The following is a 22,534-nucleotide window of genomic DNA, read 5'->3' as shown; positions in this document are numbered from 1 at the left end:
CTCCTTTGATAATCACATCGCCACAGTAGTCAGGAAATAATTCTATGTGGCACACCTCATCACAAAAGGTTTCTCATCCAGGAAAAAAGAGGTAATTGTTCCCCTCTACAAGTCACTCATTAGACCCATTATAGGGTACAATGCCCCTTTTGGTATGTACCTCACAAGACATCTACAACTGGAAAGGCCACAGAAATACCTCACAAAGAGGATTACCGGCCTCAAAGAGATGCCCTATGCAGACCGTCTCAAAAAACTGCAGCTTTACTCCATTGCATATCGCCTACTCAGAGGCAATCTCTGCCTAACACACAAAGCTATGTCAAACCCAGAGCTTTTAGACATGCTCCACTTAAAGAACTCCCAATCCCTACGAGCTACATGCTCTAGGGACCTAAACCTCGTCACCACAATAAACAGAACATGCTGGAGGGACAGATTCCTGTCCCAGAGACTTCCCATGCTCTGGAACAAACTACCTATCTATATCAAACAAAGCTCCTCATTAGCACTCTTCAAGAAAAATCTTGATGATTGGATGGGAGACAGGAAATTCACCCCGGGGATCACTTCTGTGGCTCTGCTCGACAGTGGCACAGGAAAATAATTTTCTTGGGTGGCGAAAGCCAGGGTACCTTTGGCTAGGCTTATATAGGCCCTAGGGCCAATAGCCTAGTACCTACCTATGAACACATTTGCAGCACATCACTTATTCCCCAAGGTTACATTACCAAATCTTTGAACACAGTACAATTAACAAATACATGGCACCCAGAAACACTTCTCAATCTGCTGTGCAGCCTTCTGCTCCAAAGGTGATTGCCTATTTGACATCACACAACACTCACAAGTACTGCCTGAACTCTACAGAGCCTCTCTAGAGCTACTGTGGGTAGACATATTAGAGGGATACATGACAGAGCATGAGTGCCACATACTAGCCCCTACCCTTCACATTCATTGAATAACCCTACCTCATTTACTGATATCAGTAAATGTGTGGACCCTATTAACACCCCCTCCCCACCAAAGTTATGATATAGAACCAGAGTGGTGAATAGGTATATTGTGTCACGTAGCACCAAAAATAGTATGGGTGGAAAATAGGGCACCCCCCCTAAAGGGATTAATAACAAATAAAATGTATTCACAACGCTGGGGGGAAGATTCCTGCCAATCCAACCAGCACAGAAGGCACAGCTCCACCTCTTTAAAGGCTATATATTGATTTCTCTCCCTTACTGCCCCCACAACAATTTTGGTAAAACATTACAATAATAATAATAATAATAATAATAATTATTATTATTATTATTATTATTATTATTTATTTATTTATTTATTTATTTATTTATTTATTTATTTAACATTTGTTTTCTGGGAAAGTCTGACTTGGAACAAGGTCAATTTTCAGTGGAGGCCCAAGGAGAAACACTCTAGACGCATGCCTTTGTAATATTAATAATAATAATAATAATAATAATAATAATAATAATAATGCTTAAATGCAAGCTTGGCAATAAAAAACTAATTTCTGATCAAAAAGAAATTATACACCTACTGAAATCCACACCCATGCATTCAGAAATTCATCCTGGCACTACCCATCTGAGCTTAGAGTATAAGTGAGCCATTTTGCAGACCTAATCTCAACTACCACAACATTTATTTCTTAATCATAAATTAGGCTTAATTTATTTACTTTTATCCTTCCCTCAATTAAAGCAGTAAGGAATGTTAGCAAATGTTCAAAATGCTTACCTTTTTTTGCTTTCTTTTGCAGTTTCATTGTATCTGAATGCTTTTTCCTGATTTCATGACGTGCCCGCTTGTATTCTGTGGGGGAAACAGTAAAATATAAGTTTTGTGAACAGCGCAGTGGAGGATGCTGAAACACATATTTTGGTAAATGGTTGATTTTACATTATCCTTTGACAGAGTACACACATGTGTCTAATGCATACCAGTAACTAGCAGGTACCTATGCACAGGAACACACAGCAAGCCCTCAACTTCAACATGATTGCAATTTATGATGACCTCCCGGTTTGTATCAATCTGAAAATCTTAATAAAAGTTCATCCTGCACTGTTATGCCAGTCCTGCCTCTACCTTGTCTGACAATAAACTATGAATCCTATGTAATTTAGTGCTGTACAGTAAAACTTTACAGCCTGGTATCCCCTAATCACAACCTGTTTCATAAACCATTTGGGTCTCCTCCAGTAAGGAGGAGAACTAATCAAACCACTAGCTTTTTAAAATGGTTAGTGCACTGGTTTCAAATTCAGGTTTACTTTTTCTTTCACTTTACAAAAAATTTAGATTTAAAATGAATAACAAATTTAAAACATTCTAGCATGTTCTAAAAAGTGCATGGTGACTTACCAGAACCTTGGAAGATACAGACACAACTCAACATCGAAATGTATGACAGCAAACATTACTGATCAGTGGAAATCCACAGCAAATACAACCGATCAGGGACACTCCCTGTACACCCTGAAACAGGTGGATCTTCTTTGCTGTCATCAGTGGGCACTGATGAAACCTCTGCAGTTACGGGAGAAACAGAACAGCTCAGTCCAAGAGAACAGAAGATGCATTTCACCTGCTATCTATACTGCTTGGCATCTGTGGCACAGTCCCACCCCCAGCACAGGCGTCAGCAGTGATGCTGTTGGAACATTCTGTGAACTGGGACCATAAGGACTTATGTTCCCCAGAGAGCCCATTTGAAAGGCGACAGCACACCTTATGATGAGTAAAACACTGTACTACAAATACAGTGCCACTCATACAGCACTTAGACTTCTGACTGTGAAATCAGACACCAAGCTTCATGAATGGATTCCACCTGCTAAAGTTACAAATTGAGAAAGGAAACTGTGTGACCATTACTGCTCCATATATCCTGGGATTGGGAAGTTGTGAGACTGTGCAAGGTAGGCCCCGGAGAAAGGCTGTAAGCATACACTGTGGTTGCCCCCAAGAGGTAGTAAGTGTGTGTCTGTGGGAGTATGTAGGCACACACTTTTTTTTGTGTGTGTGTGTGTGTGTGTGTGTGTGTGTGTGCACGCGCGTGTGCGTGTGTGTGTTCGTGTGCGTGTGTGTGCAAATGTATATGTACAAAAAATGGATAGCTGACACCTCCATACATATCCCACTGCCTCTAATGCTCCAGATTGAGACAAATGAATCTTTCGGACACTGAAGCCAGGTTGACCAAGCCACCTCCTTTGAACCCCTTTGTTTCAATCTCCATAAAGAAGCACCCAGATTGTGTCTGGAGCTCCAGCAGTAGCAGTGATGCATGTCACTGAGTTATACAGCGATGCAGCAAACTCATCCAGACATGTCAGAGCACAAACACTGAAAAATATAGCCCCATCCATTCCAGGGGCATATCCACAGAATATCATTTCATAACTGTGTGCTCTTATTGCTGCCCCCCCCAAACAAACATGCCATTTGAAAAACTGAAATTGCCCCCCTTAGCAAATGTTTGCATCACTTACCCTTTAAAACCATTAAATATATATTTTTCAATCTATGAAACTCTTATTGGAGACATTCATTTTGACAATTGAGGACATAGTATGACCTAAAAAGCCATAGTTTCTAAATAATTTATAGAAAATGATACTCAGTAGAGTACAAAGAGTATGCCTAGATACACCCTTGCATCCATCTAATCGTTTAGTCAGGGACAGGGACCGGGCCAAGAGATATATCACTGGCAAAGTTAGTAGAGGGGTGCAGACACATCAACTGGACAGTCTGCTAGATTGCAGAACAAAACACAATAAGCATTCCCTGGGTTTATTTCAAGATCATTTTATACAGCTTAAGATAACACTGCAGGAGAAGCATGCTAAACAGATAACTGAGAAATGTTTTCATTTCTGTTGCAGGACAAGCTCTCTGCTCCATGCCCCAGATAAAATAGCAATTCCAATGCTCCACTGAAAGCTTCCAGTTCGTCAAAAGTGTAAATAAGTACAGGACCATGGTGTGTACTTGTGCAATGGGATCCATTATCTCATCAGCAATGCAAACAAAATAAACATGTAAATAAATAAAAGTATGCATGTTTGTCCAGTATGACCTATCCAGTTAACATCATCAGCCAATAACTCTCACCAGTGTGCCCAGTGAGAGCTACAAGTCATCAGTTATTAAAAAAAGTATTCTGGTACTCTATTCTAAACAAACAAATGAATTTAGTGTGGCTGCACATTCAGGAAAATGGTTGACTAGTTCTGTTGGATTTCATCACACATCCTTTTCTTTACATACAGATGCTGTAATGCTCTAAACATGAAAACACTCCTGAAACTGAAAAAAAAGTTAAAGCTGAAACATCATTCCTTAAACTAAGTATCTTAAGTAGATCAATGCAGGCCCTGTACCCACCAAGATTCCCCTCATGCTGAACACAATTTCATTAACAAGACTTCCCAAATCATTTAACTCCATAAATAACCTCCAATTTAGATTAAGACCAGCAGCTGCCTGAAATCATCTCACTATCTGTGCACCTATCATTCTTCATGTTCTCTTCCACTTAGGAAAGTGCACATACACAGCAGCTACGATGCCGCTGGTGGGGAAACGTTCAGTATTATATACAACATACCAGATATCAACTATTCGCCATTTCATACCTCATTCCTCCAACACTGCAGACTCCTTTAATACTTTAATGTTACAAAACTGTTAAACTGCCAGGCCATCCCTATAATGTTATTACCCCAGAAACTTAAAAAAAAACTATTGCTATAAACCATGACAGTGAGACTGGGTGGAGCCTAGCACTTCCAGCATATTCATTAAAATATATTTTGAAATATTCAATTAATCTGCACATTATAAAGATCAAAGTTAAGAAATCAAAGACTGCAAAGCAATAAACAGTGAATATATGGCACATATATGGCTGACAATATACAAGTAGGTATGTGTCCAAATTCTCTGGATTATTAATAAATTAAGCTGGATGAATGGGCCAGCCATTCTCTGGGAGAAAAGAAGAGGTATATATTACTCATTAAGGAAGGTGTCCCTGTGGATCAGCTGATAGAGTGTGAACATATCTGTTACACCTAGCACTAAAAGTGCTTGATAATGGGTAATATAATGCAGCCGAATCCCATGCAGAACATCGACTGTGGTAGAAGTCGTCAACAGAAGACCAAGGTTTAGATGACTGAGTTTTCAAGTACATATGTACCAAGGAAAGCCAGACTCCCAGATTCATGGACAAGGCAATGTTGCCTGGTGAAGGTATGCACTAGATACAGAGTGTCCATAAAACTCGTGGTGCTTGGTGAAGGCGTGCGCTAAATACAAAGTGGCTAATCTAAACTCATGTGTGCAGTGAGCTATTCCTGAAGACCAGTGGAAGCAGTCATGCCCTAGGACAGAGCCCTGTGGGACACCCTGACTGTAACCAAGGATTTCACCTGTCCAGTTGCTGTATGATACTTGCCATGTCTTATCCATAAGCCATGCAGCTGCCATCTTATCAAAAGTACATCAATACAAAGTTGCACTCATTTATTGATCAGTGTTTTGTGTATGACCCTGTCAAATGCTGAAATTAAATTTATATAAATTACACCACAGCACAAATTTTCATTCATAGCTGTTATTATATTGTTATAGAACATCATGTTACAGGTGGTAATAGATCTCATTTCAACATATGCATGCTGATATATGGTTTCAAGTCCCAACCTACCCAGTTCTGACAATAACTTCTCCAATATTACGATCTCCATTATTTTTCCACAACATGAAAGTAGACTTAAGGGTCTATATGATTCTGGGTTTGTCCTACTCCCCTTTCCCTTGATGACAGGTGCAATCTTGAGGAATTTCCCCATATATATGACCACGTGAATAATAGATATAATGGTACCGTAAGTTCTTGCTGAAGTGTTCTCGGGTCATTGCTACTAATTCCATCTCCTCCCTGTGCTTTGTTTGGATCCAGTTTGTGCAGTTCTTTTTCAATATAATCTAATTTGATTCCAGTATCTGGGTTACCTGGATGTCACTAGGACAACTTATCACCCCATTTGTGGAGCCAAACTGTTTTGCATAAGATTTTATAAATATATTTATAATCTATTGTGTCTGAGAATAAATTTTAGAATCTGCACACAGTTTATCAATTTGTGTGCCTTTACTCCTCCCACATCTTATGTATCTATAAAAAGGTTTCCTATTATGCTCAATATCTTTATATAAATTTTCTTCAAATGTTTTTGATCTTGTCTCACACTATGCTTAATCTGTTTGTCCAGATTGTTTATTTTAGTTTTCAAAGTTGTAGTTTGACCTCTCTTCCATTTCTTATATTTTTTGTCTCTCACCTTAATCAGATATCCTGTTCTTATGGAAATATATCCCCCTACTGTTGTATGCCTACATCTCTTGTTAAACATTTTTTTGATATTTTGCACTCAATTTCTCTTTCAAAACTTTCCACATTCCATCTGCAATTTTTCCACTGAACACCTCACTCCAGTTAGTTTTACATAGTGACGGTTTTGCTTCCATATAATCTGTAATTAACCTCCTGTGCATTGCTTTAGATTTCAGTTTGGCAGAATTATCTACCAACAAATTAACCTTTATAACTCCATGATTACTACATATCAATGGTGGTAAAACTTGACTTGACATAACAGTAATTTCTTTAGGAACACAAATGTCTAGTACCTGAAGCAATTGTTGTTTCTGAATATACGTTATGAATAATTTCCTTACTAATGTTGTTGAATCAATATTATTCCAGTCTGTTTCTGGTAAATTTAAGTCCCAAGCTAATATTCTTCTTCCCTCCTGTGTTTCATGCAAGAAATGTATGAATTCCTCTACGTCATCTGCACTTGACTTTGGTGGTCTATACACTCCAACAATTGTTATATGTTCCAGGGTTGTCTTTATTGTCACAAGTTACACAATCTCTAGTATTGGAGTTATCACTAGACATGTAATAATCACAGGTCTCATAACTATCTTTAATCCCTATCATAACACCACCACCTGATTTTTTGTTAGAATGTCTGTTACAGTAAAAACATCTGTACCCTGACAGAACTGGTTTCCAGTCATTGTTCTTTAACCATGTTTCACAAACAATAACAACATCAAACTTGTGGGAATGTAGCAAATTTTCCAATTAAAAAAACGTCATTATTAATGCTCCTAGCATTAACAACCATCAGAGACGCATCAATGTTGCTATCTGTGAACTGTTACATTTTTGACCTGGCAAAAATCCTGCCTAGTGCTTGTCAAATATTGCAAAATATCTGCTGGAAAAATTCTCTTCCTTGATCTTGACAAATGCATGGCATCCTATCTGAACACGTCTGCCCAAAACTAGGCTTGGATGCTCTACATATTTCCATTTTGTAAAACAGGAGATTTTTTCCATGTAGGTATTTACCCCCAAAAATCTTTTCATTCATTGTGACTTGACTATCCTTTCTGTAGGTGATTTGTGAAAAATACATCTTAACACCAGTGCAAGCTATAGTATCAAAGAGGGCTGTCAGTTTCCTTCTAACAATCAGAGAATCCTTGTGGACGACATAATTTATACCAACATGAATAAAAACAGATCCGTACTTCCATACATTAAGGCGTTCCAAGGCTTGTCTCACGTCTTCTATTTTTGCTTCTGGGAAGCATAACACTATTCAATGTTCATTATCTTCTCTGCAAATATAAGTATCAGTTCTTCTAATAATTGAATCTCCAATTACATGAATATCTTTGCTGGCCATCTTTAAAGAATCTTCAGCTTCTAACACAGTAATATCTGCTCTATCAATTGTTATGAAGGACAGATCTTCATCACCATTAGTTTTATTAATCCCACTGTTTTCATTGTGTATTAAATTCTCATCCAGCTGATATTGTAAATCCACAGCTTGAGCCATGTAGTCAACATCTGTCTTTCTCTCTTCTTTTTTTCTTTTAGTAATGTTCTTCAATACTTCCACATTCAATTTTGATTTCTTCCTTTTCACCTGCCCCTTGCATCTTTATTCTACCTTCTCTTTTAGAAAAATGATACCTTTTTTTGTAGACTGAAGGTTTTCTAATGGAAAAATATCATCATTTCCTGTAACCAGTGTGTTACATAACAAAGCAGAATCCTTTTTACTATGTATTCTCTTTCCTTTACAGTCATTAATCATTTTCTTTTTCTTCCTTGTTATTTGTTGAGAACTTCTTCCTTACTTTCTTTTCTTGTTTCCTTCTAAGCAAACTGGATCCTCAGATTGCTGAATACTTGCCTCCAGAATTCCAAAGTTGTCAGGGGCATCGTCTTTTTTCATAGGGGCTGAATGATTTTTGCAGACAATAGATGCATCATTTCCTAAATGTGCTGTATTTGTTCTATGCCTAACATTATTTGTTTCATCACTCCAGTCATTAATATATGAAACAACAGTTCTCCAAGCCATGCCAGTTGCACAAGTGCAATCATCATCATTACTTCTAACAATGGCAAGCAAATCATCCAACTTTTGACATGAGAAATACAGATCACCAGTGTTATCAGCTATTCATTTTAAATATGCATAGCATTTATTACACTGTACAAGATATTTGTACATTAGGAAATCATTAATTGTGTACTCATTTAAGGAACCCATATTCAGCTTCAAATGAATAAAATATTGTAAAAGAAAAGAATAATCAAAATCAGTAACCACAGAATTCAAAGAGAACTTAAATCAACTTCTATGACAAAAAATCACACCAGTAATATACAACTAAATAATAAATTAAGTACAGTAAAGTTGTTCTGACCATACAAGTTCTGCAAGCCAGACAAAAGCTGTAATTCCTTTACGTCGCGCGCAGTAGCTTCTGCTCACTATTGCTCACAGTCACACTTCTTTTTAACAGTAAAGATCAATAAATCACAAACCAAGGTAGTATTGTTTAGATATGCTCAGGATTTTCCTCTCTGCAGTCAGTGTGAATTTATAGTTGTCTAAGCCCCTTCGAGTGGCTACAGCTTGCCTGTCTAAAACCTCTCCTTTTCTAACAACCAACAGTGAAATTAAAGGTAAAACAACAAAATATGAATCAAAGTAAATCTTGTTAACAAGCTATTCCTTCCTACCTACAAACAGTTAAAAACAGTGGTAACAAATACAATATAAATGCAAATAAAACTTCTCTTACCAGTCATCTCCACAGTAAATCACAAACCAAGGTAGGATTGTTTAGATAAGCTCAGGATAGAGCACAGTGATAGATATACAGTGATTCAGAAATCCTAAACTCGTGCACCTGATTCAGGTTAAACAAATGCTAGCAGTATACATCTAGGTTATAAAGGCCTAGGCAAAGAAAAGAGAGAGACAAATGGACTAGTTCAAAGACAGCTCAGAAACCACTTCTTGAGGAAAGCGTGACTTAGTCCAAGTATCTCCTGATTCCTTTGAAAGACAAGCACGGTTCCCTACACATGATGGCCTGAAGCTCTAAGACCCTATGAGCAAAGGTCATGTCCAATGGATTTTCCAAGAAATGAAGCTCATTTCCACCAAGCCAATAGTGAAAAAGTAAGCCTATCGCTCATGAGGTTCAGGTCCCACAGAAGGGAGGAGCTTCTCAGAGGACAGAGATTCAGCACTCTTTAAAGTATTTACTTGACTAGCACTGTGTCACAATCCTGCCACCCATAAGGGCTCTAGCAACACAAAAAGAAAAGCCATGGATCTTATTTGTGGCTTGTGGCACAAATACTGCAGGTACTTGAGATGGGATAGAACTACCTGAAAGCTAAAGGAATGGAGTGGTGCAGGATATGGCTCAACCCTGTGAAAAGCCATTTTCACTTGGAGGTGTAGCCCTGCCAAATGGAAGGGCTTCTGTCAGCCTGATACCCTTTGAAACACCTGCAGGAGATCCATGAGATCAAAGGATGTATGGCAGGAGTGAATCCCTGAGGTGCAGCCATTTGACATGCCAACCACAGAGAGCATCCATGCCTTGAATCAGGAAAGATACTTGTATCACTAGAGAACTGAAGGCCTGACAAGCTTTTCAGCCATTAGGGTGATAAAGAGATAGATTTGGTCTTTCTTCCCTGAGCTTTGCAATTTTATGTGGGACCAACAGGAATGTTGAGAAGGAACACAAGATTCTCCCCATACCTCTGAACAAAGAATGCATCCACTACTACATCCATCTTTCTCCGCTGCGCTGAACAGAATAAGGAAGGATTACTTTTCCCATGTAGCAAAAAGGTTTATTCCTGGGATGCCTTGCTCCCAGAAGATATGGACAAGGCACGATCTCCATATTTGTAGCTCCAGGACCATCTCAGATAGCCTAATAGGCTCATTAACTTTCTAGAATTTTGAACTACTGAAAGACTACTGCCCGTGTCTCTATGGACCCCTACAAGATAAGCATCATGTCTTACATGAGACACAATGCTTTGTTTATTTATTGGCATTTTTATCAGAAAGTCCATCTGGGCAACAACCTATTTTCAGTGGAGGCCCAGGGGGAAAAAGCTCCACAGAATACAAATTAAAAAAGCAGATTAATATCACTTGCAGTAAAATATACAATGGTAATACAAGAACATGCGTGGTGCAGTGGTGCAGCGGTAGCATTGTCACCTCACAGCAAGAGGTTTTCCAGTTTGATTCTCAGCTACAGGGCTTTCTGTGTGGAGTCTGCATGTCCTCCCTGCATTCATGTGGGTTTTCTTCGGGTACTCTGGTTTCCTCCCATGTTACAAAGACATGTGTCTGGAGCATTTCTCCCCTGGCCTCCGCTGAAAATTGGCTTCATTCCAAGTTGGACTTTCCCGGTAAACAAATGTTAAATAAATAAATAAACATAAACATCAAAGAAATCTGAAAATATAAAAGATAAATGCATTTGAGATACACAAGTATGAAAAAAGTAATACATTTAAATAAAAAATGAGTATGAAAAGCAAAGAAATTATAGTATTTGGTCGCAGAAGGTAAAGGTTTTATGCAAAGTCGCACAAGAGAGGAAATATTGAGTTGTATGTGACGTAACAGAGAGTTACTGGCCAATACAGACCAACAGGGGAATCAGAAATAGTATTCTGAGACAGATTAAATAAGGGAGTTAACATAAAGACTATGAGGGCATGTGGAAAAAAAAAGGTTTGACATTGATCTGGTTCTGCTGTAGATTTCATCAACTCAACACTTGTTTAGAAAACACAAGATGAACTGCCTCTTTCACTGAATGAGGAATGGCCCTAGAAGTGGCTTTGATTTTAAACATCTTCAAGACTAAGAAGACTGCATGTGATTTCCAGTGTAGGATATCGACCCCCACCCCCCGCATAAGACACAACTATCCTAGGACCTGTGGTGGGGGCCAAAATGAGCATGCATTCAAACTACTGACTACATTTTTTTAAGAATCTCTCCCTAATATATTTGTTTTACTTGTCTGCAGCTAGCAGTTTAAATAGCTTACTTATAAATTCATCACTCTTTACCTGTGCGGCTAGACCTTAATAAATACAGTTGTCTGCAGCTAGCAGGTTAAATAGCTTATTTCTGAAGCTACCAATCTCTGCTAGATGAATACAGAACTTTTTCCCTTATTTCAGTCAGTATACTTGTCTCTTTTTATTCATTCCAGCACTTGCTGCACACATCACAACAGCTAACATTATACATTACTGCCTAGTTGTTTTCAATGTTAGTATCTTTTTCCCCTTTCTTCCTCTACTGTCATAAAACATTTATTGCATGGAAAATAAGACTCTGTAGATTGAAAACAGGTATCTATAAGCATTTGGCCGGAAACCGTGTTGTGGGAAAAAGTAAGCTATGGTCATTGAGGAATAATTTGTTGGGAGTATACACCATACCTCTCAACCATAACGAATTCCTCTGCATTTACTGGTTTTGAGGTCCAAATAATGGAGTGCCATGCATTTACGAGTGGCCCCCTTAATTCCTGATTTTCCCGGCTTCTATTTGAAAGGTTTTCAGCCTTTTTTTTCTGCTGATGTCATCGCGTGCAGAGGCGTGCGTGATGACATCAGCGTCATGACTAGCCTGGCAGCCTATCGGAGTTCAACATTTTGGCTGAGGGCTGAGTTGGAGACTCTGAGGGGTTTGTTTATGTTCGTGCATACGCCAGTAGCTCAGTCAGCTATCCAGAGTTAGATTCAGGCAGTTAAACTCTCAAAGTGACAGACACAGGCACAGAAAACATACGTTTTTTTTTTTGTTTTGTTTTAAATTCATTTCCATGTCAGGATGCAGCTCAGCTAATATTTTATTTAGTTTAGATTTAGGCAAGCACAGGCAGTGGCGCTCATGAATTAATGTTGTCTCTGTACCCAAGGAAGCAGCAGAGCAGTCTCAGTTGAACCTCGAGCTGTTCAGTGGTGATTGAATAGCAACGGTCAAGTCAGTTATCATATTTCTGCTATTTCTTCTTCCCCCGGCTCATCCTACACTTCCAGGTAAATAAATGTATGATTGCTTGTGCCTTAAGTAATGATTTATGTGTTGATACTGCAAAAGAAGTACAAAAAGTTATCAGATATTAAAATACAGAAGGTATGTACTTAGCTGAAATGGCATTTTATTTTGTATTTGAGTTGGCAGACTTATACTTAACTGAAACAGCTCCTGCTTAAAGGAACAGCATTTGTGTTTTTTACTTGGCTAGCTTCTGCATGCATGGCTGAAACAGCAGTGCTTTCACAGTTAGGCAGATTTATAGGGTGTGTGTGTACTACTTAGCTGAAATGGTATTTGTTTGTTATACTTGGCTGAAACGGCACCTGCTCAGAGTAATGGCATTTGTGTTTTGTACTTAGCTGACTTCTGCATGTGTGGCTGAATTGCTGAAACAGCAGTGCTTTCACAGTTATGTGTGATTCTGCATTTGTATTGTGTGTGTGTATGTGTAAAATGCCCCAGTTAGTTGGTTCATACTTGAGGTCTGTTCCTCGTAAAATTTGTAGTTTTCTGGCAAATCAGTGAGACCTGAATTCACTAAATAATGACATCCATTTACGTTTCAGTCTTCCTATCTTTCAGGAAATGCATGGTAACACAAAACATTTTATTCTAGCAACTTTTCTAAGATTATACAAGCAATGTTTAACTGTGTCCCTGGTTTTGGACCCCTCCCCCCCCCCCATACATTTTGGCCTTTTCCAAATTTTTTGTGCTGCATAGTTCTTCAGTTGGAGAGAAGTTTAGTGCTGCTTATGCTATGATTTGAAAACAGCCCAAAGGTAATCTTTATCCGCCACTGGCCAGATGCATTTTGAATGTGGGTTTCAGTGCTGTTTCAATGAATGTGAGTTTAAAGGGCAGAGAATTTTTAATGCTAAGTCTACTTTCATTGTGAGACAGTTGTATTGCTTTGTTTAGCACATGTCTATTAGTGTTTGTGCTATAAATTGTACAAGTAAACAGTATGCACATTACAGTATTTATGATAAATGAGGTGAAATAGCCAAGTAATAGGACACTGGAATGGCTGCAGGGGGAGGGCTGTTTATGGTGGGGGTCCCATCTGACTATGACTTTGTGAGGGAGGGGAGCCGAGGAAGGGAGACAAACTCAAAGACAGCCCTGGGCAGCATAGACTCTAACTACACCACTGATCAGTAGGCCATGGAGAATGAATTTAGGAGGTCATAGTAGCAAACTATAAAATTATTTTGCTAAAATTAGAATATTGCTTACCAGTAAATGCCCTACATTTACCACAAAACCCACATACTGCAAGTCACCAAAAACAAAATCCTAAAGTTCATCATCTTCTCCCTTCCCAGTGAACACCATTGCTACACATTTAAAAAAAATGGTTACCATTTACTAAAGGGTATGGGGGACCATATTTTAGTTTTCTGTTCTTCAGTTGGAGTTTGAAAGTTTGTATGCCACAAGTCCACTGGAGTGGGTAGGGTTACATAATTATGTATGCAAATTGTATGCTAATCAGTGTACAGATTTGTACCTATTTTTCATGGGCCTTTGTCTAGATTTTTGATGTTTCCAGGTTGAGAGGTATGGTGTACACATTTCCAGAAATTTGGATGGGATGACAAGATCACTCTAGGTTGGTAATTAGGACTTTTGAGTTACTGTCTTTATGGAAGGGGATTGTAATGATTTTTTTGGATATAATTTTTCCTAATGGATCTATTGATTAGGATGGAGATGGGGAATGCTATTGATACAACTGCAGTTTTCAGGTATTCTTTTGGTAGGTCATCAGCTACCAGGGTTGTCGGCTTTAATTTTAGTAAATATTTTTAATCAATTGTCAATAAATAAATAAACATTGCTGCAGTAAGGACAGATGTGGCCATGAACTGTTCTGAAGTATTATGGCTCTCTGGGATGGTGGATGGTAGATTGGAGTTTTGTTTAGTGATTGCTAGGACTGAGTTAATGAAGTGGTGGTTAAACTGAGTTAGAATGCAGACTGACTTCTTACTGATTTTTGGAAAGGGAGTGGAGGTTTGCTGTGCGTGCAATAGTTTTTTAATGGATGACTAAAATGAGGTTTGAGGAAACAGGATTTTTTGTCATTGGTTACTTGCTACTTAGGTAAGTTTTGTATGGTTCTATATTGTTGTAGGGCTCTTTGATTTTTGGTTTTGGACCATTCTTTCCAGGCATGATCTCTCTTAGTCATTATATCTTTTGATTCACATGTTAACCATGGGTCTGGGTTTGATCTGACTTGCTTGGTCCTCAGGGGTGTCTGTTTGTTTAGCATGTTTAGAAATATCAGGTTAAAGTGGGTGACTACTTCATCCAAGGGTAAAGTTTTTAGTAGGTTCCAGTTGTATTGCTGGAGGATTGAGTTAAACTGTTGAATTTTTTTTTTGCAAACTTATTTGTAGATTAGCTGTCTATTATTTTTATTCTACTACTATTTTGTCTCTGTTTTGTTACACAAGTTGGGAAGTGGTTGCTAATACTGTCTGGCAGGGCATCTCTGGAGGTTATGGGGTCTGGTTTAGTTGTAAGAATCCAGTCAAGGGTGATTTTTTTTTGTACTCTGGTGGTAGTGTTTATCAGTTTATAGTGAGGATTCCATTCAATGAATCTGAGTCCAAATAATGGGATGCCACCATACCTCTATACTTGGAAACATCAAAAATCTGGACAAGGCCCATGAAAAATAGGTACAAATCTGTACGTTGATTAACATAAAATTTACACACATGATTGCGTAACCCCATCCACTCCAATGGAATTGTGGGATACCAACTTTCAAACACAAACCGAAGAACAGACAACCAAAATATGGCACCAGAGTCCCTCTGCAGCCATCTACCTACCATAGTATTCATATTATCAGTCCCAACATCTTTAACAAATGTGTGTGCATGTGTGACTAACAGGTGGTATAACGTACTAAGAGTTAGAGAAGGAATTGCTGAATTATTTGAAGACCTAGGGGCCTTCAGAAAGAAAATAAAACACCAACCAAAACAAAAATAAGAAAACAGAATTAAAAAAGGCATATCCCTTTCTTCCAACCTGCTCATATATGAACAAAAAATACATGCAATCCAACGTTCTTGAGATTTAAGACAGCTTAGAACTTGTGATTTCTTAGGTGCATGGAAATATTTGTGAACAAGATCCAAAGGTTTTCAGCACCAGTCTAAACTTGAAAATTATAGATGGGAATGATATTTGGCAAGACCAGTTATTCATACAAAGATGCAAAATAATTCATATTAATAAGTCTTCTGCACAATATTAGTGTTTAGGAAGGTATATTTTTTATCTTTCAAATATTAAGAAGAGTAAAAAAAGAAACAATGGAGTCAGCTGCTTCACTTCACACACCAGATGAGAATTATATCAGTATTCATTACCTATTATTTCCCAAGATGTCATTCTCATTTTTCAGTCAGGAAATTCAATTGAAAATTACAGCGCATGCCTTGGAGAACTTCAGTAAGCATTCAGAGCAGAGGTAATAGATGTGAATATTTTAACCATCAAGCTGAGAAAACATTGTCTTTATGCAGCTCTAAGGTAAATCCTTTATATGGCACATTGAATCTTACCACTGCAATTCCCTACAGCATGAGATACTTTTTGTAGCATATTAGCCTTATGATGGAGTAATCCTTATGCAGCTGAAAGTTTATTCACAGTTCGTTTCCGCAATATATATTTTCAGCAATGGTACTCTAAGGTTTAAAAGGCAAATGCACTCTCTAAACCAGACAGCTCATAAATTGTCACATATATTACAGCAGTAACAGGGAGTACATATCCCACATTTTCTCAATCTGTTTTGCCACACAGGAACACTAGTGCAAACCTGGTATGAAACAAAAGCTATCTGCCTAGTCTTCTGAAATAAAGTATACATTGACAGTTCTGTACTTGATTAAGCTAGTTATTCTTTTTTACACACTCTGCGACTCTTCAATTTGATATGTTTTAAGTTAAGTAGCACGCATGAACACACTAATAATCTCACTAAATTGCTACTTATATTTCTGCTTCAGCTTTTTAATTAAGAATTAAAATGTAGGAGTCAAACAGTTTGTGTCATTATGCCAGTATCTCCTAAAAGTCATATGTTAAAAACCTGTATGGACTACAGAAGCAGCAGCAGCACCACACACACACACACACACACACACACACACACGCACACGCACACACACACACACACACCCACACACAAATGCACACACATCCTTTCCATTCATCCTGCTCAAAAATGAATACAGAATAAAACAGGTTTCCCTACTTGTCAAGTACAGCTAGAGCTCTGAAGTACCCAAGGACTTTCCGCTCGCAAGTGCACCTTCTTTCCCAGAGTGCCCAACTTCCCACTCGCACGCGGACATCATTTGCAGCTAGAATATCATTTGAACACCCACAACCAGAATCCTAGAAGATAACCGGAGTTCCCACTCGCAGACCATTTGAACAGCCAGCAAGCTCCATTCCGACAGGCTAGTAGCACAGCCGGAAATGCGTAAATGTGTGCACGTGAGTCCTTGCTCAATTCCGACAGGCTGGAAGCCCAGATGGAGCTGACGTCATCGTGCAAGTGATGATGTCAGCTCAAAAAATGAAAACAAAAATTAAAAAAGAAAAGACTGGGAAAAAATTCGGAAATGAAGGGGTGCCACTCGAGAATCGTGGCACCCCATTATTTGGACCCCAAAACTTAGTAAAAAACAAGAAATTCGGTATGGTTGGGAGGTCTGGGTGCCACGATTCTCGAGTGGCACCCCTTCAGTTCCAATTTTTTTCTTTTTTTTTAAATTTTTTTTTTTTTTATTTTTCGCGTGTGAGCTGACATCATCATGAGCGCGATGATGTCAGCTCCGTCAGGGCTCCCAGCCTGTCGGAATTGAGCTTGCACACATATTTCTGGCTCTAGTTCAAATGCTTTGCGAGCGGGAATGGCTGGCGGTTAGGGAATAGAATACGGAAAGGAATTATTTAGAAGGAATGGCAAGGATTTATGTAGAAGGCTCGCCTGGCTCAAATGCTTTGTGGATTTAATTTAGAAAGCTTTCCTGGCTGTTCAAATGCTTTGGAAAGCAAAAGAGAAGTAAGGAAACCTATTTCATTAGGTTGAGAAGGGTGTGTGTGTGAGAGTGTGTGTGTGTGTGTGTGTGTGTGTGTGTGTGTGTGTGTGTGTGTGTGTGTGTGTGTGTGTGTGTGTGTGTGTGTGTGTGTGTGTGTTATTTCGAGGAAGAGAAAACCTATCTGAAGAAAACACAAAGGAAGCCCAGGAAATTCCACACAAACAGTGGCCAAAGGTCAGGTTCAGCTCTAAATTCTGGGACTGTGAAGGAGAACTCCACATACTGAGCCAGTGTGCTGTCAAGGACAGCATTTACTATGCACAATGGTGAGGATCTGCTTCCTAAGGTATGCATATAATCATAAAATATGTCGCCCGCTCCACAGAGTTTCCCTAGGTTAGCCCAGAATGAACTTCATGATTCTGACAATAACATATTAAGCAAGCAGTGAAGCTTAAAATGTCAAGTTCTGCAGTAGAGTTGTTTCAGCTCATATCCAAGCCTTGTTGTGGTGATAATAGTACATTATCAGAACTGCACTGCTAATTAACTGTAATAACTATATTAGTTTGTGTGTCTGTGTTTTTTATGTTGTTATTCTTTGTAAGGGTAAAGTCAGCAGAGGGGCAATGGTAAATTGAGTATTGGCTTTTGTAGCCATCTTTTATGCTGTTTTTTTTTCTTCTTCTAGTTTGTGCTCTAACACAATCATTTCTTTAACAGAATATGTATTTATTCATTAGTCTTTTTATACTTCTAAATATGTCAATAGTCAGTCTATAAACTGTTGTACAAGAATCTTTCTAAAAGTATTCATTAAAGGTAGTATTAACATTTTAAAAAAAACACAAATGCAACTTGGCATCAGGCAGTATGAACCCTTAGGACCTATTAAAATGGTACTTTTTTTTAGCTGATTATTTTCCAAACCTGTATGTTTCTATAGCAACTTTTTCACTGCTAATCTCACTTTCAACATTATAATGGGGTACCTCTGTCATAATACATATTCAATTTACCAAGTTCCATTAATTAGGTAGCTTCTACAGACTGCGCTACTGCAGTGAAACAGGCTCAGAAGGAAATAGCAATGGATAGAAAGAGATTATATGCAATACTTATATCTGAATGATGGATAAAGGAGTGGGTGACAGTCATGACTGCCAGGGGGCAAGCAATGCCTCATGGGAAGATTAGGTATATCCAAGCCCTCTTCTCTGAGCAGCTAAACTAGATTCTGCATGTTTGTGTCACCAGTTATACACTGTATAAAATATTATCCTAATACACAGAATTATTCTTTTCTCCCAGCTTATGCTGTAACATGATTTAAATGTAATACTTGTAAAATTGCTCTAGATATTTTAGTCTGCATGCAGCTAAACCCTGAAATATGTCACATTGTAAAACATAGCCTGTCCATTATAAAAGGTTCTGATGGTTCATGTATAATTGTTTAGCAGACTGTAATGCAGCATCTTTTCATTTAGATGTGAAAGTCATTCCCTGCAGCTGTTGTTCATAGCTGACCATAAAGGTTTTCAGTTAAGCAATATAACATGTATGATAATACTGCATTTACTACAACAAAAAACGTTGACAATTTAGGAGTATTTTAAGAAAACTGTTAATGGTTTTATATACATATATATATATATATATATATATATATGGCTTAGCTCCTGCCTTGTGTAAATTCTATATGATGAAACAAACTCCACGTATCATAGCAGACTATCTGTCCAGATAGTTCCATTCTTATAAAAGTCATTGCAGCTGCCAAGTTAACATTGCTGACAAGGATATTGGGATTGCTGTACCTTGTTAATCAAATAATAAATGATTGTATATGTGGCCCGGTGGCACAGTGAATAGCACTATTATCTCACAAGAGGAGGTTCTCCTGTTCAGTTCTCAGCTGGGTTGCCTTCACTGTGGTGGCTGCGTGTTCTCTTTGTATTTGCATGGGTTTCCTCGCATATCTGAAAGACACGGTATGTGGCAACTTAAAAATAGTGTGTGTGTGTGTGTGTGTGTGTGTGTGTGTGTGTGTGTGTGTGTGTGTGTGTGTGTGTGTGTGTGTGTGTGTGTGCGTGTGTGTGTGTGTGTGTGTGTGCGTGGTTGAATTTCAGACTTCATATTCTTCAGAAAATAAATTGTAATACAAAACCCTTTATTCTAGCAATTTTCTAAGTTTATAAGATCAGTATTTGAAATGTGTCCCTATTTTGGAGCTGTATTCCTACATTATTGGCTTTGTCCAGGTTTTTTGTGCTAAGAGTTGAGAGCTATGGTGAGAAGTGAGAACTAAATTTATATTCCCTCATTATTGGCTTTGTCTAGTTTTTTGTGCAAGGAGGTTGAGAGCTATGGTGAGAATTGAGAACTGAATTCACTAAATGCTAGCCATTTAAGTTTCAGTCTTCTTATCTTTCAGGAAACTGCTGATTTGGCATAGTGGTATGTTGCTCTGACTGTAGTGCACAGGGTCCTGGGTTCAAGACTTGCCAGTGAAATGCATGGTGGTAACACATTTTATTTTAGCAACTTTCCAAAATTATACAAGCAATGTTTAAAATGTGTCCCTGATTTTTGGCCTTTTGTACCCCCCCCCCCGAAAAAAACTGAAATTGAAAATAAGTGCGAGAAGCTGTGCAAGATGCCTATGGCTTACACTACTATCATTCTATTTATAGTGTGGGTGTGGACACTGTGGAAGTAGACTTTTATGATGGAAATGTTCTAAATTTTATGATGGAAATGTTCTGAACTGGGCAGTTTTTGTCATTATTGGTTCATGCATTTTGTTTCATTGCCTACAACCTACTGGAAAAATGTTCAAACAATAAATGTAAAATGCGCTCTAACAAGTGTGCTGTATTATACAAGGAATATAATTTAATAAAGTCAAGGAGGTGTATCAAAGAAAACATGTATGCTTCTTGTATTGTGTGCAAGGGGTCAATGATTTGAAAACAGCCCAAAGGTAATCTTTATCCACCACTGGCCAGATGCATTTTCTTTGAATGTGCTGTGGGTTTCAATGCTGTTTCAATGAATGTGAATTTCAAGGGCAGAGAAGTTTTAATGTCAAGTCTATTTTCGTTGTGAGATAGTGTTGCTTTGTTTAGCAGATGTCTATTGCTGTTTATGCATTGGGCTGTAAAATGTAAAAATAAAATCCAAATAATTGTATTAGTAAAGCAGTATCCACACATTACTGATTATGGTAAATGGGTATTGAAATAGCCAGGTAATGGGAAATTAGAATGGCTGTAGGGGGATTCTGGTGTCATATTTTGGTTGTCTGTTCTTCAGTTTGCATTTGAAAGTTGGTATCCCACAATTCCATTGGCGTGGGCAGTAATTATGTATGCACATTTTATGTTAATCAGTGTACAGATTTTTTCCTATTTTTCATGGGCCTTGTCCAGATTTTTGATGTTTCCAGGTTGAGAGGTATGGTTTCCAGAGTTCTTTTGCTTATCTAACATAGGATTTCTTCGAGTGTGGCTGTATTATTACTGGGGGAAGGGTGTAGAGTTCTATAATACAAATGGGTTTGTTCTTGTTGAATTTTAATAAGGTGGCTAGGACCTTAGCATTTTGGAAGTGTGGGAGTGGGTGAAAATATGTATTTGTTTCTAGGGAGTTTTTAAATATGTTGTAGATCTGGTTATATTATATCTCTGGGTGAGTATTTCATTATCTCTTATTTTGCCATTTACAGTCATTTGCAGGCTTTTGCTGATTTAATGATTCTCAGTCCATTTTTTTTTAGCTTCTCGCATTACCACCAATCTTGAAATCTGAAAGTAAGTTTTGGCCTGTGAATGGTCTGCTAAGAAAGCTTTGTTTTTCAGCATAGTTTGCTCTGGGAGAAGAACCATGAGCCCTGGGATGCAGACCAATGTGCCCACATCTGGATGCAACAGGTATTCTGTGATGTCTCTTTTAGCCAATGCGAATATCAGAGAACTGCCTGCTCACTGGCCATCACTACAGTGCATTTAGGACTGCAGAGATGGACTGGTTAAATCTTGCTTTTCAAAGACTCAGCCAGCAATTGAGAACACAAGACTGTATTACTTTTCTCAGATGGTGACAAAGATTTAACTTCATCTTCTGGGGTTGTTCAGAACTGAAATAGGATGAGGAAACAGGCACAAAAGAATCAAGGTCCTCCACAGTGATTAGGGTGTTTTCCTCTTAACAGATTATCTACCAGGTTATGGGAGGCCTTGTGGAATACGCGTTGAAATATACATCCTAAATGTTGGTTCTGAGCTTCTCACCAAGCGGGTACATCCTTCAACAAGCACTTACTCCTTAAAATGGGAATACTGCATGTTTTTTGACATCCTCTTTGAAGAAGAACAGTTTTAGCCACTAAGCAGCCACATAACTGAGCCTGCAACTCTAGCAACACCATTTACATGATCTAAATTACAGTTTGTTACATGGTAGAAACTTTGAATCAGATTATCCTTGAGCCAGGACTCGGAAAGGTGGGTAAGATTTTCCAGGACCTTATCTATTATGGAGGACTGGAACATACAATAGTGAGATGAATGGTAGCACATTCTCTTATCACAATTTTTTGTCTGGCACAAGGGCAGTAAAATGTTACTCTTGCCTTTCAGATCTATGCTGCAGTGAAGAGATCACCTAAGACTCAGCTGTAGGATGACTGGCAAGTCAATTCTACCAAATGAGCTCTCAAGGGTAGCCTGCTTCTTGGAAGGGTGCTAATATAGTAGGGCCAGAATGCTTCCAAGTTACCAGAAAACATAATTAATTAAGTTTGCAGTTTGTTCCTCTGGGATTTTTGCAGCAACATCGATATTGTCAATGACTTTTACTGCATTAACTTCAAAAGATCATCCATCCTCCATCCTTTGTCTCATAAGTAATGTCTCTTGCAATGTGTGATGA

The 22,534-nt window shown here is 38.3% G+C and overlaps 1 protein-coding gene across 8 annotated transcripts in view; it reads right to left on the bottom strand.

Moving 5' to 3' along the window:
• Nucleotides 1-22,534, bottom strand: part of MTSS2 (MTSS I-BAR domain containing 2) — a 1,242,959-nt gene that overhangs the window by 261,713 nt on the left and 958,712 nt on the right. For all 8 annotated transcript variants that reach the window (XM_044081300.1, XM_044081304.1, XM_044081301.1 and 5 more), the window contains exon 6: nucleotides 1,762-1,836. In XM_044081300.1, coding sequence (XP_043937235.1) covers nucleotides 1,762-1,836 — 75 coding nt within the window. The remainder of the gene's footprint in view (nucleotides 1-1,761; nucleotides 1,837-22,534) is intronic.

Source organism: Protopterus annectens, chromosome 8.part0 (assembly GCF_019279795.1).
Source record: "Protopterus annectens isolate FY-2018-M chromosome 8.part0, PAN1.0, whole genome shotgun sequence".
In the NCBI taxonomy this organism is placed as follows: domain Eukaryota; kingdom Metazoa; phylum Chordata; order Ceratodontiformes; family Protopteridae; genus Protopterus; species Protopterus annectens.
The sequence above is the reverse complement of the archived record's forward strand: the minus strand, read 5'-3'. Positions and strand labels throughout refer to the sequence as shown.